An 18,402-nucleotide genomic window follows, 5' to 3' on the forward strand; every position below is an offset into this window, starting at 1 on the left:
ATCCCAGGCGGGTACCAATTTTTCTGATGAAAAACGTACTCAACAAATGTTCACGATTGACTTCCACGGTGAAGGAATACCATCGTGTAATAAAAATCAAACCCGCAAAAATTATAATTTGCGTAATTTCTGGTGGTAAGACCTCTTGTGAGTCCGCACGGGTAGGTAACACCACGCTGGCTATTTCTGCCGTGAAAAAAAATAATAAAGTTACTAATCGTTACGATAAATATTTATTTAAAATTCTCTTTTCCTAAATTTAATATACCATTAACGGCTGTTAGAAGGATTAAACAAACAGCTAGCAAATTAAAACATCAATGTAAACTAATCTAGTTTATTTCAACAATTACATTAAATATTGCTTACTCATAATTATTTTTAATATTTTTTCGGGTAACGTGAAATAAAACGACAGTGAAAGATAAAGGTGCATTTATTCAATACAGAATTCACGTACTTCGTCGAATGAATACAAATTGTTCCAAATTAAACATCAACAACATATTACTAATATAAATAGATACATCTACGGAACCATACAATACAAGATATACGAAGCCGACTTAAGTATCTAAAATTGACTTTGAAAATTAAGACGGTGCAAAAACAAAACAAGAGCTCTAGTACTAAAACACTTTGGGAGTATTTTCAATATTAATATCAGTCCTTGCTTAATTTCTAGAGATTACAGAGTTCAACGAACTAAGTCCTGATCGTTGATGACTCGTCTGAGGTATCTAACAAATAAATAGGGTAACTAAAATCTTAAGGCCGCCGGTAGTCCGGCGACGTGACGGAAAATCGCAGCAGTTACAGTTGACGGGGAATCGCAAATCCTTACGTTTGTTTGACGCCTACTATAAATTTTAGAAGCGAATCTATTTTATTCACGACTAGCTGACCAGGCAGACTTCGTAGTGCCTCAATTGATAAATAAAAGACCTAACACTTTTTAAAATAAACTTAAAATAAACAAAAGGAATCCCGTCCGACGGGTTAAACATCAAAGGAAAAACAAAATTGTTATTTTTATTTAATTCTGAGCATTTTCGTATTTAGCTACCTTTTAAACCTTCTCTGGACTTCTACAAATAATTGAAGACCAAAATTAGCCAAATCGGTCCAGCCGTTCTCGAGTTTTAGCGAGACTAACGAACAGCAATTCATTTTTATATATATAGATAGATAGATTTCTTCAGTTCTACGCTAAATGTATATTACTAGCAACCCGCCCTCGCTTCGCTTCGAAAACTGCAATTTATTATAGATTTCTCAACTATTTAATGGATGTTATTATACATATAAACCTACCTCTTCAATCACACTATCTATTAAAAAAAACCGCATCAAAATCCGTTGCGTAGTTTTAAAGATTTAAGCATACATAGGGGTATAGGGACCGAGAAAGCGATTTTGTTTTATGCTATGTAGTGAAGGTATTTTTTTTTGTTATCGTTTATTTGCGATTCCCGTAAACTTATTTGGTGTGCTGGAGACTAAACTGCATATCCCGCGCTGTGCACGTTCCCGTTTAATGGAATGGTGTTGAATTCGTCTTCCAAATCGTCGTTTTTCCTGTTAAAAATTAATAATAAATTGCAGAGAGCGGACATTTTAATTAATACATCAATTATATAAAGTGCTATTTTTCCTTATAGGCAAACGAGCGTACGACCGACCCTCCTGATGGGAAGTGGTTACCAATGGTGGTGGCTAATGGACATCAGCAATGCCAAGGGCACATCTAAGCCGCTGGAAAGATTAAAATATTTAATACAAGTAAATCTTTATACGATTACGTGGGTAATGGTAATTACGAAGGAATACTACAATCCCTTCCTTCCTTAGTATAACACTACTTTTTTTTTCCCTACCCATTCTAGTAACCTCAAAGGGTTATTCTAGATTCACCGAGCTAGTAGGTGAGCTCACGGGGCTCAAACCGGGAGTGTTGCTAACACTGGCCCTAGCAAGAGCAGTGTTTCGCAGAATCTACCACTGAATCGGAAACACGACTCATTGAGAAGATCCGGCGAGAAACTCAGTGGGCTGTGTCTATGGGTTAATTTACTCATCCCAAGCGACGGGTTCGGCGAGGACGGTGACCGGTGCTTGAGGTACCTAAAGCATCGTTAATGGGTCAGGAGGATCCGTAATTACGTGTTTGGGGCATACTACAATACAATTTATTTATACATAATAAATATTGCAGTAACTTTTGGTGATTCAACATAGATCGAAGTTACGCGCCGCTGTAGACAATGGTAATGATAATAAATATAAAAAGTACTAAAGTTATTGTTTGACTAGCGTATTACATATAAGGCAATAAATCAACTTATATGCGTAATAAACTTCTTTCAAACATCATTAATTTTATAGACACGTGTTCGTTTTGTGCACCAAAGAATTTTATCTATTTATTTCATGGCAGCAGAGTGTATGTTTGAATATCCACAAATAGTGAGATCGTTGATCTACTGTCTACCCTAAATCATTTTTTGTTGAGCGATATAAGTGTTGTTACAAACAAGAACCGCAGACACTCCAATTAACAGATGTACAAACAAAAAAAAAAGAATAGATATCTCTCTCTCTCTCTCTCATCAGCCCATGAACGTCCACTGCTGGACATAGGCCTCCCCCAAGCCTCGCCACAAAGACCGGTCCTGCGCTGCCTGCATCCAGCGGATCCCCGTGAACCTCAATAGGTCGTCAGCCCACCTTGTGGGAGGCCTACCCACGCTACGTTTTCCAGTACGCGGTCGCCACTCAAGAACTTTCTGGCCCCAACGGCCATCCGTTCTGCGAGCAATGTGTCCTGCCCACTGCCACTTCAATGTCGCAATCCTTTGGGCTATGTCGGTTACCATGGTATTATATATCTTTTCAATTCAATTATATTCAATTTAAATTAAATTAACTAGTGTAAATAAAACACTATTTCCAACGGAAGCCGAAATTCGAAAACTACATCACAAATAACGAAACTAGAACATAAATAATGACAGGGTCTGTTCGAGACTGGACATTCGAGGAGAGTTTAACACAGTCAATAAAACCCAAAGAGTTACTACGAATATTCGTTGTTAATTAAATCGGATTAGGCTTAAAGGACGAGGGTAATGAACGAAGTTAAAGCATTATCTAAGATCGAGATAAACAAAATTTCGGGATAAAGACGCCGTGATTGAATTACTGTGAAACTTTGTTACGGAGACAGCTTCGAACAATAGGTACTAACAGACGCCAGATATTTGTTACAATATTGCTCGGTTCGCGCCGTAATAAAATCAATAATGTATGTAAAGAAAAACCTTTATTATTTAAAAAAGTTTAGTTTTAAAAAAGGATGTTTCCTCAGTGTAATTTAGTGTTATGTAGTGAAGTCTTACATTTAGTGAAAAGAGAGTTCAGTTTTGTATAGTTCATTACTACTGTTTACTGTTTAATTTTAAGCTATTGCATAGCTGTTATTGCGGGCTTTGAGCGCGGCGACCGAAGCAAGAAATTCCGTAACGAAAATTAAACCTAACACCCCCCACTCCGCCTACCATGTAGCTCGCGTTCAACACATTCACGCGTTGCGCTTGTGTAGTGTTTATGAAAAAGCGCGCGGCGTGACGTCGCACTGCATGCGCATCATGAAAAGTTTGCCCATCTCTCTCTCGCGTGGTGTAGCGCATGAGTGTGAAGGGGACAGTTAATGTTTTGCTTTTGTTAATGTTTATAAATATAGCGTGGTCTCATTTTATTATTATTTTAATATTAAATTATTATTGTCTAATTATAATTGCATAAGTTGATAAAAAACGCTATACAATAGCTTTACCGCGGCAGTCCCCGCGTGTCACACGTGTTTTTTTAATATTAATTTTAAAAGATTAAGGGATTTAAATGGTTTTTTTTCTTATTATATAACAAAAAATGCAATTAAGTATTTTATTATTTATTCATTCTGAAGAACTCCATTTCATTATATGTATTTGCGGAATCTTCTTCGATTGCAATTCTTTTTTTAATTGAGGCCACGATATAGAGACGTGCACTATGGAACAACTTGGGTTAATCTGTAAGTACTTTCTATAATCAAACCTCATTTAAAACACAACAGCCAGTCATAGCAATCAAAATACCGAGGACTTAATTCAATAACGGTATGGTACGTGGCAAAAACAATGCCTAGAACGGTTTGTGTCGGCTTAATTCACGCTTTGCACCTAATCAATCTATGACGCAAACGTTTCACAGTCCCAATTATAATGTTAGAACTCCGATAGTCTCTTTAATGATTTGCGTCGGGCCTTATCGGCTCGGAGCCAGACAGTTGACCTACGTGCTGACTGAGAATGAGTTCATTATTTAGGACTGTGTAAGCACTATGTAAATAACACAAGCATTACCGAGGTATCTGTAAAAATATCAAACTGAAACAGAATAAAGCAATATTTAATATTATAGGAAATGACAGATGTACATTTTTTTTATTGCTTAGATGGGTGGGCGAGCTCACAAGCCCACCTGGTGTTAGGTGGTTATTGGAGCCCATAGACATCCACAGCGCAAATGCGCCACCCGCCTTGAGATACAAGTTCTAAGGTCTCAAGTATAGTTACAACGGCTGCCCCACCCTTCAAACCGAAACGCATTACTGCTTCACGGCAGAAATAGGCAGGGTGGTGGTACCTACCCGCGCGGACTCACAAGAGGTCCTACCACCAGTAAAAACTGCAACATACTGCAACTCGAATGATATTTTTGACATAAACCATTTATTGTTCAACTGTCGCCAATTCAATATGCATCGTTTACTTTGCGCGTGTGATATGTGCGATATTTTATCTAATAATGTCTCCTGCCGCTTAGACGAACTATTAAACAACCCAAAGTGCTTCCTACCCCTATAAAAACTCGTTTAAAACACAACGACTTCAGTATAAATAATGTGAAATGAAGTGATGAAGAAACAGAGATACTGATTTGGCTCAAAAGACCTTGGTTTCCAAGTCAGTGTAATTTATTACAAAAAAACAAAAACGAAAAACGTTGAATAAATCGTAATTTGAGCATTGCAGAACAAACATTTGAATGTGTGTAAGAACATTAACTAAAATTACAATATTTTCAACGTCTGGTGTCTGTCATATGGTACAGACAGGGGTGTGTAATTATCATAATTAATTTTCTCAGTAACTGTATCACGAGCGACTACATCCGCGGTATCTTATTCATCGGACGCAGGTTTCCCTACGTGTACCGACTCGGTTTTAATATTGAAATTCGCAAAGTTCATTTGATTCCGAACGTTTTAGTAACATTTCCCCGATGCTCGTTTTTGAATCTTGGTGTTATTTACTTATGATTTGGCATCGTATTTAAAGTGACGTGTATACTGGGGCACTGATTATTTTTATTTACTTTAATTGATAAACCTTTTGAAGCAAAAGACTAGCTGATTATAGAAAAGCAATTATTAATGAACAATAATTTTGTAATTATCAATAATGAAATACGTTAGACCTTTGTTTGTCAGATGACGTCGTCACTGGCTTTAATCAAACAGCCATTATTTATATATACTCTGTATACATATAACTCAAATGTCATTTTTTTTAATGGATTTTATGACCTGGTAACTAAGACCTTTAAGTCATGTCTTATTTTAATTTATATTCTTATTTTTATGAAAAATGATAAAATGGAGTGAAATGAAATGAAGATGATTAATTTCAGACATTAATCAACTGGGATGAAATTAAATGAAATGAGATGATATGGGATGAAATATAATCGCAGTAAAATGGTGGTCATTTACTGAGATTTTTTCAGTGGACTTTTTGGAGGAACCCGAGAAGTTACGTCCAGCAGCTTTGTTTTATTTTCCCACATTTGTGAACTTTCACAGATATTAAACAGTTAATAAACCACCGTTATTACACATTTAAACCTGAAAAAACACGAAATAGACAAAATAAAACAAATCACACAATTTCACTCCTCGCATTCCCGCCAAAAAGTCATGTCATTTTTAGATCCTATTAATAACCTCAAAATACTTTTATGATTTCAACTCGAAGCATGAAGGTAGCCATGATTTTGAATACTTTTAAGACTTATCTATCAATTCGGTTATGAGTCCGCACGGGTAGGTACCACCACCCCACCTATTTCTGCCGTGAAGCAGTAGTGCGTTTCGGCTTGAAGGGTGGGGCAGCCGTTGTAACTATACGGATACCTTAAAACTTATATCTCAAGGTGGGTGGCGCATTTATGTAGCCACTTAACACCAGGTGGGCCGTGAGCTCGTCCACCCATGTAAGCAATAAAAAAAACCATAACCCGAACGTTCAGAGATATATTGTACTTAGATTGTAGAAATAATAATAGTATTATATAAATTATTTATTAAATAAACGGCTGACATTGATAGAATGATGAAAGGACTACTGTGTTACATTTTTTTTTAAACTCTTATCTGGATATTCAGTCAAAGTCATTGTTTTGTCGTTGCTATTTAATACGTGTGTAAGTTCTCAAACATTGTCTTGATATTGGTGCATACTGATACATACTGATCTAGCTAATAAAAATCGAATCAAAAACGACCAATCTATTACCAATTCATATTTTTCTACAAACAACTAGCGTCAAATCCATATTTTGTACAGAAACTAATTACAAATCAATTTTTTACATTTTTACATTAACAAAAGAGTTTCGTTAATGGAATGGTTTGATTTATACTTGAAAACAAAGAAAAATATATTTAATTTAATAGTACTTAGTAATATGTATGTATTTAGAGGTGGTTCTCTAATTTCAAGCTCGGTTTACTGAAAGCCCGCGCATAGACCTTCTGGGTAAAGGTGGCTGCGTTCTCCCCTCAGTGAAAACAAAGGTCCCTAGAACCTTACCTATTATTTTATACTTAGTATGGTATCATAGTATCATACTATATAGTATTATCAATATCACGTAATAAACAATTTATAATAATTCGTTTCCATAACTGTAATCTGTCTGTGGTGGTATTATGAGTCAACCAGATCGACTGCCTATTTCAACCGCGAAGCATGTTAACTTATCAATAATATTTAATGTTGAATTATAAGCTGAAAACCTATTAATAGTTCCAGTTTGTGAAACATTATAAAGGAGGTTTAAAACAATCAATCATACTTTTAAATCTTGTTTAGTTGATATTTATAGATCTGTATATCATTATACATTTATATATCTGATATATATCTGGAGAGACTCATAGTGACGGGTAAAGTGGATGGAAGACAATCCAGAGGTCGGAGCCAAAAAAAAGACGGAGAGACCAAGTGTCCGAGCATCTGGACACGAGTCTTCACTGTGCCTTTCTTTCTCTTTTCTTTTTTTTCCTACCTATGCTGATAGCCTTGAGAGGCTATGTCAGCTTCTTCTTAACGTGTAGGTGAGCTCACGGGGCTCAAACCGGAGTGGTGCTAACACTGGCCCTAGCAAGAGCAGTGCTTCGCGGATCGGAAACGCGACCCACTGAGAAGGTCCGGCGAGAAACTCAGTGGGCTGTGTCTATGGGCTAATTCGCTCGTCGACGGAAAACGTAGCGTGGGTAGGCCTCCCACATGATGGACCGACGATCTATCGAGGTTCGCGGGGATCCGCTGGATGCAGGCAGCGCAAAACCGGTCTTTGTGGCGAGGTTTGGGGGAGGCCTATGTCCAGCAGTAGACGTCTGTGGGCTGATATTAAGAAGAAGATTGGATCCGTAAAAACGTGTCTAAGGCGTCGACAATGATTGACTCCTGAATAAGCCGAATTAAGCTGACTACTATCAGCGGCGGCCACGATAAGCCTGTTGTCATAATCGAAGTAAACAAGTGGATCTAAAACACCACTTCCCGTATACAGCCGCGACATCACTTATCTACGTTTGGAAGTACTTGAAATGGGCACACAATGTGAGTACCGTACACTACAATAACAACTGACCGTTTCCTGTATTTATAGATGATGAGTACGATGAACGCGTTTCCGATGAACAGGGCCGCTATCAGCAGCGACGGGATGACGATGTCTGAAACAGATTTAAACATTGTCAATGTGTCCTACTGATATACGCAGTGTTTAGATTAAAGAACGGATTCCCAATAATAGCTCCTTCAGATAAGCGCTTCGTTTTTTTTTTTTTTTGTTTATTTGGGTGGACGAGCTTACAGCCTACAGGTGTAAAGTGGTTACTGGAGCCCATAGACATCTACAACGTAAATGCGCCACCCAACTTAAGATATAAGTTCTAAGGTCTCAGTATAGTTACAACGGCTGCCCCACCCTTCAAACTGAAACGCATTACTGCTTCACGGCAGAAATAGGCATGGTGATGTTACCTCCCGTGCGGACTCACAAGAGGTCCTACCACCACTAATTACGTAAATTATAACTTGGCGGGTTTGTGTGGCGTTTCCAAAAAAATCGATCCATCAACTCAATAATTCGACGCTTGAAAGGCAAACGTGACTAAACGACAATAACTGCTTTGTACATAAATGATAGGCAATAACCATATTCGATGCGCAAAAAAATATATTTCTAGGTCTATTAAAATCATTTCAATCCTACAGCTACTAGCTAGATTCTACTACAGCTAGATTCGTTAAAATAAATTTTGTTTTCAGGTATTTCAGCTTTAAATTAGTCTACTGTAAAGTTCACGCATTGTCGCTTAGTCACTTTTGCCTTTCAAGCGTCGAATTATGCATTACCTACGATACACCTTTGTCGTTTCGGTGCAGAACTAATCAATTGTGATTATAAGCAATAGAAACAAGAATTGAAAGCAAGATTACTTGAAAGGTGAGGAGCACCATTCTGCCTACTTTCATCACTTGCTTAGATGGGTGGGCGAGCTCACAGCCCACCTGGTGTTAAGTGGTTACTGGAGCCCATAGACATCCACAACGTAAATGCGCCACCCACCTTGAGATATAAGTTCTAAGGTCTCAGTATAGTTACAACGGCTGCCACACTCTTCAAACCGAAACGCATGACTGCTACACGGCAGAAATAGGTAGGGCGGTGGTACCCACCCGCGCGGACTCACAAGAGGTCCTACCACCAGTTTCAAGGGTTCAAGGGCGGGAGAGACTCTTCGAACTTTTGTCTCAAATTGGATGTGATTTTCACATATTGACGTTCATGGTCTCCGATAACCACTGAACACTGATCACGACATCAGCTCATTCATTAAGTTCACTAAGCAACAAAAATTCTTATTATAATTTTTGTATCCAAAATAATTCCAATTATATCGTCTTATCATTATCGAAGCATAATAATCTCTTCCCTCGTGTGATTACATTACATCATTAAGCTACAATCAACGTCAGATAGCAATAGTCAGATAACAAATTATTTCATTGTAATGAATATTTAGTCACATATTACCATAGTAATTTGTAATGTTACACCGGTTAGAACAACGCCATCTATTGTCAGATAGCGGAAACACACATCGAAGCTACTCGACTTGTCCAGAATGTTCTCGATAAATCTAGGGATGTTGTATCGACTATAAAAGCGTTGCAGAGATGACACGCAGTAAGTTAATAGTCGGAACTACTCGAAGCGAAACAGCGAACGGATCACTTGAAGCGAGCCGGAAGAAGTGAATTGAGAATTTTAAAGTATTCGGTAAGTGTTTTAAGTGTTCTAAATGTTAATACAGTTGTAATCTGTAGTTCGATAGAATTTTTATTTATCCCGATCCGCAGCGCGTAACAGCTGAGGCCGGAAAAGAAAAACGAAACATATTTTTTTTCTAGACACGGCAGAGGAAAAGAGCTCTATCCCCATCCGGTGTAAAAAGATTTATACCGATTATTCGTGATTGACGGTTTGTATATCCAGGGTATTGCTGGTCGCTTGATGAGAGCACCCCGGACATTTCATCCTTTAGACCTGCGGATCTTCGCCCCAGTTCACAGAACGGCCTGTACTCGATTCCGTCGCTTCACCGCCCGGGTACAAAACCGACAATTCCGTTTACTCTGACCTTCGTGCTTACTCTACTAAGCTTTTAGAGAGGAGTATGACTTGAATAAGCTGGTGAGAGTGCACTTCTAGATCAAATAGTTGTATATAGTGAAATTCTTTTCGGGACCTAAAGGTACATACAAGTGCCTATCATAAGTTGGCTGTTCTCTTTAGGGGTTTATAATCTAATTTAATCAGTATTCCTTTTGATATTCGCGAACAAAGACTTACTTTCAACCATATTAACGATTGGATTTCGTATATATTTTTTTAATTTTAACTTTATGAATTCAGACGTTGCTCTTACTTTGTATTTGGTGTTTGCTCACGATTAGCGTGTGGCGGGTAGCCATCGCAGAACACAATATATTTGACAGATGCCTGAATCTCGCTTACGACATTTTCAAGATATGCTCGTATATATACAAGTTCCGAACAACAATAGCCGTCGGTCTACCGAGCAACATCACCAGCTCGGTGAAGGATCTTTCCCACCGTCGTTAAGCATTCCACAAGGGTGATGTTCATTGAAATTTGAAAAAGAGCGCTATGACGACGAACGATAGATCAAAAGCATTTTTATTTATCTTATTGAATCATTAAAAGCTTAAATAATAAGCCGTGGGCGAAACATGTCTCCTTGCAGTACGAGATCTCTTTAAGCTAATCGTTTTTTCTTAATATAAGCCGTAAAGTATTATGATGGAAATAAGCACGAAAAGCTCGTTGAAAAGTTTACACCAAAGTAGTTCATCCTGGAAGGCATAACACCTGTGTACCCTTTAAGTGCGTAAGCGATGTTAAACCTCAAAATGTAGGAACGTAGAAATAATTCACATTCTAATTTAATGAGTTTTATAATGATCTTTTTTTACTGCTTACTGAGAAACGGTAATGTTCTTACACAGAGTATGCCACTAAAATTATACTATATATAATTGTATGCTGTGATACCTGCTACGTGATAATAGCTCGTCTGCCTGCAAAGGAAATTAAAAAAAAAACCGTAAAAACTATAACTTCGACCTCATATATGAAGATGGGTGGCTCTATTCGTGCTATGAACTCAGTGGCCACCAGTAAACATTTAAAACCAGACGAACCGTAAGCTAGGTTGGTTGTAAAGAGCAAAAAAAACATAGCTCTAGAACCTTCGAAACGCCCACAGTTATTTTGCAGCAGGAAAATTCAAAACGACGGTACCACACTATAGTCTAATTAATTAAACATGAATGGAATTGCTGTACATATTCAAAATTTCAATCAATCTTTTCTCGATTCTGTCACAAATCAACAACAGAACAAAACAGGCAAGTTCTTGATTTAGCGGAATGAATAGCCCGCTTTTGTATCGTCTACTAAAGGTACCGTAGGTAATACAATCGAATGATTTTGATAAATTTTAGCGTTGCTAAGAAACAAGAGACATTGTTCAGGGTTACTATATAATGGTAATTTGCCAGTCATAGAAACTGCCAGACCTCAAGATAGTGAGGCCTTTCTGTATGCAAATAATCAATAATAATGAAAAATCTTAATAAATAGAAATACGCTACCAAATTCAGACGTGATCGCATTATTCAAATGTCAACGAACCTTAGCGCTGCTCGATTACAAAAACACACAAAGCTAAAACGAAAAAGCAGTTTTTATCAAATCAAAACGTTTTCATTATTTCCCAATTGACGCAAATATGGCGAACAAAATTACCACTAGAATAACGATTGAAACATTACTTTACTAATGATTTTAAAATAACACGCAATGTAACGTAAATATGAATCGAATGTCACGTCCACCGTTAAAGGTGTGGGCCAGATTTCTACGCATTCCATTGCGTATTCACGAACTCTGCTATTAATAAACGGTCAAGTATTTCTAAGCTTAGTAAATATTTCCATTATTTACATAAAGATACATAAAAACAAAAACAAAAACAAAAACGAAATCTAGCGGTATCAGTAGTTATAATCAAATTACGGTCAATGGGCCTATATTTGTGGGTAGATATATGTATTTTAAAAGTGACATCCTCAACTTTTCCGGTTTCGATTCCCGAAACCGCTCCACACACAGAGAACATTTAAATAACTTAATTAATATGAGGTACATGTAAACTTTACGAAAAGTTCGACCTCTAAATTCATAATTGATGAGCAGACATGTATGTAAAATTACATCCAGTACCTAAATCAACTTTCTGACTTGTATTAATAAGTTGGATTACAGGATGGATTTTGACTGGTGGTAGGACCCCTTGTGAGTCCACACGAGTAGGTACCACCACGCTGCCTATTTCTGCCGTGAAGCAGTAATGCGTTTCGGTTTGAAGGATGGGGTAGGCGTTGTAACTATACTGAGACCTTAGAACTCATATCTCAAGGTAGGTGGCGGCATTTACGTTGTAGTCTATAGGCTCCGATAACCACTTAACACCAGGTGGGCTGTGAGCTCGTCCATCCATATAAGCAATAAAAAAATATATATATATATAACAATTCGGTTGTCGGGGGTAAGCTCATACGAATAACCGATATACTATCATTCTATTCTGCCTATCACTGCCAAATGTATTAATCCGTATATTACTGTTGATATTAGACATTCCACGAATCCAGTCTATAATTTAAACAATAACCAAGGTTTTTAAGCTATTTTCTATTATTAGCTTGTTATGCACTTTTGTTTGTATGTTACAGAATCTTTGTAAGTCATTATCACCGACTTCAAGGATTAACATGAAAATTTGCACTCGCATCATGGACCGATGACCATACACTGATTGTTTAACTAGCTTCGCTCTAAAATCCTGACCAGTATCATGTGGATTTTTTTAAATATGAAATTAGTCGCCAATTCGGTTTGGTATTTAGACTTTTTTTTTAGTTTGTGACCTACACATATATATTATTAGCTTATCATAGCTTTATCGCACGTTTAGAATTGAAGTGGCATAATCCAAATGCAAAAATGTAATTGAAGGATTTTAATTTTTTAATTATTCAATTTTCATACTTTAAGGTATGCGCTTGATTTAAAAGTTACGGAAAGAGTACTTTGTCCTTATCTAGACTAAAAAGGACTGTTTAATTTTGTATGTAATAGAAGAATGAGGCAGAATGCATATTTTTAAGTCGTGCATAGTATAAAACAATTTTTTTTTTAGTTAAGCTACTTCAGTACTAAAGGTGGCGGGCGATGTATGAAAACTGAATTAAGCTTTTACTCACCGACTATCATGTTGGGTTCTTGGTGGGGCGGCAGTTTTGTTTCTTTGCCGATGCCCTCCCGTGAAGAGTCGTTCCCGACGGCTTTGACAACCGTCTCGGCTGAGGGAAAATATTTTTTAATTAATACCTAGTTTGAGGCCGCCGGGTCTATTCAATGGCCCCAGCCTTTGAGTTCGTTTGGTGAATGATGCAAAGGGTTTTTAATTATGAATTTCTTGAACCGTTTCGTTTGATTCAGAGATTTCAAAGAGATTTAGTGCGTTTTCGTAATTAATTCTATTACACCGCAATTGCTGGGATAATCTTGTCACGCTTTTGTTACGTGATGCGTAGTTTAAGATCACCACAGATTATCCATATCCAATTAAATTTTATCGCTTCGTTGCTCTCTTATAATGTTCAAGATATTTCATCTGTGGACACCTTATGATAGAATCATGAATTTTTTTTTTGTAGTAAAGACTCCTGGAATTTTTTCTGTTTATGAAATCTGAAAACTCAAATTTCGAACCAAAAACCCTTAGGAAAGATGTTAACTGCGATCAGGAATCTACCAGCGGACCCCGGGAGACCATCAGATCACCTAACAGATCATGAGGTCATGGCACTGCTATCAACCAACGAAGCAATCAAACTAAAGGTAAGAAATAGTAGAGGAGTGTGTATTGTTTGTATGGTTTAGACGGGTGAACGGGGTCACGGTTCGCATGATTTTAAGTGATTCTCGGAGACCGATGACGTCAGTGTGCTTATTGCGAGTTTTTTAACTTTCTCGATAGCGTTAAAGTTGGAACAGCGCCCCTAGCGGCAAACGTAAGCAAACGTGCCAACAAATATGAGTTAACTTTTACGCTATCGAGAACGTTAAAAAACTCGCACTAAGCACACAGAACTAGGATGAAGTCGATGTCTCCATTGTTTTACCACTGTCACTTCAATACAGGCTGAATGACAGCTTCACTAAAACACGCCTCAACAGTATAGGTAGGTACTTCTTAACAATACAATTTAGCTAAAAAAACAGTAAACAATTAAATGAAATACCCTAGTTCAAACTTATAATACAAATAATAATGAACATACATATTAATTAATGTTTGATAATTAATCGTTCGCGACTACTCCGGGCTATTTGTGTCAAGCAAATATGTACATAATTATGTACTCACAAATATATTTAGTACCAGTGAATTTGTATGCACAATTAAATTTTCGAGTCTGTGCTAGCTTGGATGTAAAAACATAATTAAATGCAAATAAAACATGAATTCTTTTTTTCTTTCTTTATATTTATTTTAACAGTGTGGTAAATTAATGTAAAATAAACCTACAGTATCGGACAGAAAGATACGTAAACAAAAATAAATTGCCTTAGATAAACATAATATGTTTGACTGACTCGATGATGCAGTGGTAAGCCAACATTCGTGTGGTGAACAGATTTGTTTGTTCTTTGTCTCGGTATTCATAATCTTAATTTTTTTATTGCTTAGTTGGGTGGACGAGCTCACAGCCCGCCTGGTGTTAAGTGGTTACTGGAGCCCATAGACATCTTAAATGTAAATGCCGCCACCCACCTTGCGATATGAGTTCTAAGGTCTCAGTATAGTTACAACGGCCACCCCACCTTTCAAACCGAAACGCATTACTGCTTCACGGCAGAAATAGGCGGGGTGGTGGTACCTACCCGTGCGGACTCCCAAGTTGATTGTGTAATAAAAACCAAACCCGCAAAATTATAATTTGCGTAATCACTGGTGGTAGGACCTCTTGGGAGTCCGCACGGGTAGGTACCACCACCCCGCCTATTTCTACCACCAGTGATTACGCAAATTATAATTTTGCGGGTTTGGTTTTTATTACACGATCAATCATCAATCTATAAAGAAGCAATATATAAAATATTAAAACTCTGTGAAACGATAACTACCTTGCAACATCTCTTAAGAACCAACGCGCAATACCGCTCTCCCAGCAGTAGGTACAAAATGACTTCTACCAACTAAAAATGAATAATATAATCGTTTCTATGGTATTTTGTATAAACATTTGACATCAAGAAACCAGCTTCGAGGACTCTTCTTATACGTTTTAAACGAGAAAAGGAAAATACGTCATCAGTTTTCTTACATCTCGATAAGCAAAGGGTTCCCCCCGGAGACATCAGTGAAAACGACGTAGAACTCAATTTAAAAAAAAAAAACAAGAATATATCTATGTCCTATAAACAATACTAGTGGTCCCGCAGTAGTCGAAATTCGACTATAATTAATTGAAATTGTAAGTTTGTACACTATCATGATTCTATTTTCAAATACTGTTATACTTCTATAATCACAAATTTCGCCAAGACTACACTATAGAAAAATATTAATAAAGACAAACAATATTTAATCTATTCTCAATTAGACCACAGACGTCAAGAACAAAAGTTTGACAAAAAGAAAAATAGTATGCATTTTAAAAAATATTAACATTCTGCACTCCTTCTCTATATTCTTTATATGTGTGGGAAATTTCATACTCCTCCGTCTGCGCAATTTTCGTAGAAAGGATACAAAGTTTTTCTTTCACGTATTAATTATAGATTACTGCGGAATTCTTCGGTAATTGTTTTGAAATTATATGACCACGCGTTATGGATATTTTTTTATGGAAATATGTATTATGGATACATGATTTTCAATATAATAACCATAAATTCATTTATGATAACCGTTAAATAAAAAATGACTTTTTAAATTGTTGATCGAATAGGCCATATGCCTTCTTTTAATGGATAAAAAAAACTAATAAAGCTTTTAAATAAACAAAGAATTGCACAAATATCAAAGCTAGGGAGCACGCCATTACTTAAATCTTTAACATTAAAAAAAAAACTAAGCACCCAGATTAAGAGCTACATCTTTTAAGAGCAGCCATAAAAAGCGTATATTTAACAGCACTACACATTTATCCTTAAAGTATTCAATTAGAATTTAATACAAATCGTTTTTTACAACGCGAACCGAGAGGTAATCTCGCTTCTCACCTCTAGAGAATTTTCAGAGCCGGCAACATCTAATAAATAGCTCTTTAAAAAGTTACTTTCTTTAATGGATACCTTTGCGCATATCTAAACAGAACGGAGTGAAAAGAATTGTTTTCCTTTTTATTTTCAGTAGCGTTTTTCATTTGTTTTTCTTTTTGCTGCCTACAAACAATATTGACATTGATAAGCTTAAATTTGAAAAGTCGATGCAGTGAATCAATTTTCTCATAATTCAATTTTTTTTTAATAGTTTCTCAGATACTGGAATAACATTATTTTAACAACTTTATTAAAAGAGAACCGAAAATTAAAATCTCAATTATTTTAGATTTTATAATTTCTTTAACGTGAACGTTATTTTAAATTTCAGTTTCAATTTTAAACAGAAGCGCGTCTGTTGGTGATTGGGCATCGTTGCTCATGAGCATCAGCAATGCCAGGGTAAAGCCAAGTCGCATGCCACTTTTTTCTCTTTTTTTTCCTATCTATGCTGATAGCCTTGCGAGGTTATGCCAGGTTCACCCTAACATGAAGGTGAGCTCACGGGGCTCAAACCGGAGTGTTGCTAACACTGAGAGCACTGCAAGAGCAGTACTTCGCAGAATCTAGCACCGGATCGGAAACGCGACCCACTGAGAAGATCCGGCGAGAAACTCAGTGGGCTGTGTCTATGGGTTAATTCGCTCGTCGAGCCCTACCTCGCAAGCTACGGGTTCGACGAAATCAATGACCGGTGCTTGTGGTAGCATGCTACTGCTGAGGACTCTCATCATAGCTGGTTTTGAAGAAACATTGTGGAGGGTAGTTTATTCCAAAAAAGGAAGGTACGTTACAAAAAAGGCCTTTGAAAACGCAATGTAGACAAAACACGGCGATTCTAGGTTGAATCAATAAACTCTGCTCTGGTGGTGGGCTGTGCGATCGTAAACAGCGAAGAGACGAAGCAATCATTTTAAAGAATGCCTCATAACACTTTTTTTAAAGCTTTAGAATAACTGAAACACGGACGATCCATCAAAAATATGATAGACAAAAAGAACTGTTCAGTGACGTCTTAATCCTAATAAAGTTTCGCATCAAACTATGATTTTCGTCGAATGATCTAGTGCGAATCTTAAAGACGTAATATAATCCGCAACGAAGGCTCATTGGAACAATGAAGTGGTACAAGAAAGGATAGAAGTCAACGTCCTCCTCCTCGCGATCCACAAGATGCGACAGACAAGAAGTTGTCACGTTTTTACTGGTGGTAGGACCTCTTGTGAGTCCGCACGAGTAGGTACCACCACCCTGCCTATTTCTGGCGTGAAGTAGTAGTGCCGTTTCGGTTTGAAGGGTGGGGCAGCCGTTGTAACTATACTTGAACCTTAGAACTTATATCTCAAGGTAGGTGGCGCATTTACGTTGTAGATGTCTATGGGCTCTAGTAACCACTTAACAGGTGGGCTGTGAGCTCGTCCACCTATCTAAGCAATAAAAAATAAAAAAAACTTATGTGAATTTAAGCACAGTACCAAAGATACGGAGAAGTATCGCAAAAGCCACAACCAACTCAACAAACACGATCTAGAACCACTTAGTATATGTATTTAAACTCCATACCAATTCGTCAACGTACAATAAACGACAGAATCATAAACTACACCTGTACATATCACTACGGAATTCATTGCCTCAGTAAACAGGCGAAATGAGTCCCGGCAGCAGGATGACCACGAGGTAATAAACTATAGGTAGGTTTATTACTACATTTCGCGTCGAAAATTATACTCATCGTCCAAAATCGGTTCGTATCTCGTCACACGAGCGAGAGAGACAGCGCTCTACAAAGTCAATGCTCATCGATTGTCTCTTTCTACCTCTGGATCCACATCCTTTTGGCCGCTAGTAGTATGACGTATGAGTCTGTTATATCTAGGGTTGGCGCATATGTACTTATTAATGTTACAAATGTGAAAGTGTGTTTGTTTGTCTCTCTTTCACGTCGAATTGAAGCCACGGAATTGGAGCAACGGATTGACCTTTTTTATGGTAATAGTTTTAGGTCAGGAGAATTATATAAGCTACTTGTTATCCCGAAGAAACATCTCATTCCCACAGGAAACTACACTAGCACTT

The 18,402-nt window shown here is 37.2% G+C and overlaps 1 protein-coding gene across 1 annotated transcript in view; it reads right to left on the reverse strand.

Annotated features, from left to right (window-relative positions):
* Nucleotides 1–420: 420 nt before the first annotated feature.
* The window catches only part of LOC110385712 (uncharacterized), a 120,744-nt gene continuing 102,762 nt past the window's right edge, over nt 421–18,402 (reverse strand). Inside the window, exons 7-9 of the mRNA XM_038010546.2 lie at nt 13,254–13,352; nt 7,984–8,068; nt 421–1,578 (exon numbers count right to left, since the gene is read on the reverse strand). Of these exons, the coding sequence (XP_037866474.1) occupies nt 1,500–1,578; nt 7,984–8,068; nt 13,254–13,352 (263 nt within the window). The 3' untranslated portion in view covers nt 421–1,499. The remainder of the gene's footprint in view (nt 1,579–7,983; nt 8,069–13,253; nt 13,353–18,402) is intronic.

The sequence above is a fragment of the Bombyx mori genome, chromosome 4, assembly GCF_030269925.1.
Source record: "Bombyx mori chromosome 4, ASM3026992v2".
Lineage (NCBI taxonomy): Eukaryota > Metazoa > Arthropoda > Insecta > Lepidoptera > Bombycidae > Bombyx > Bombyx mori.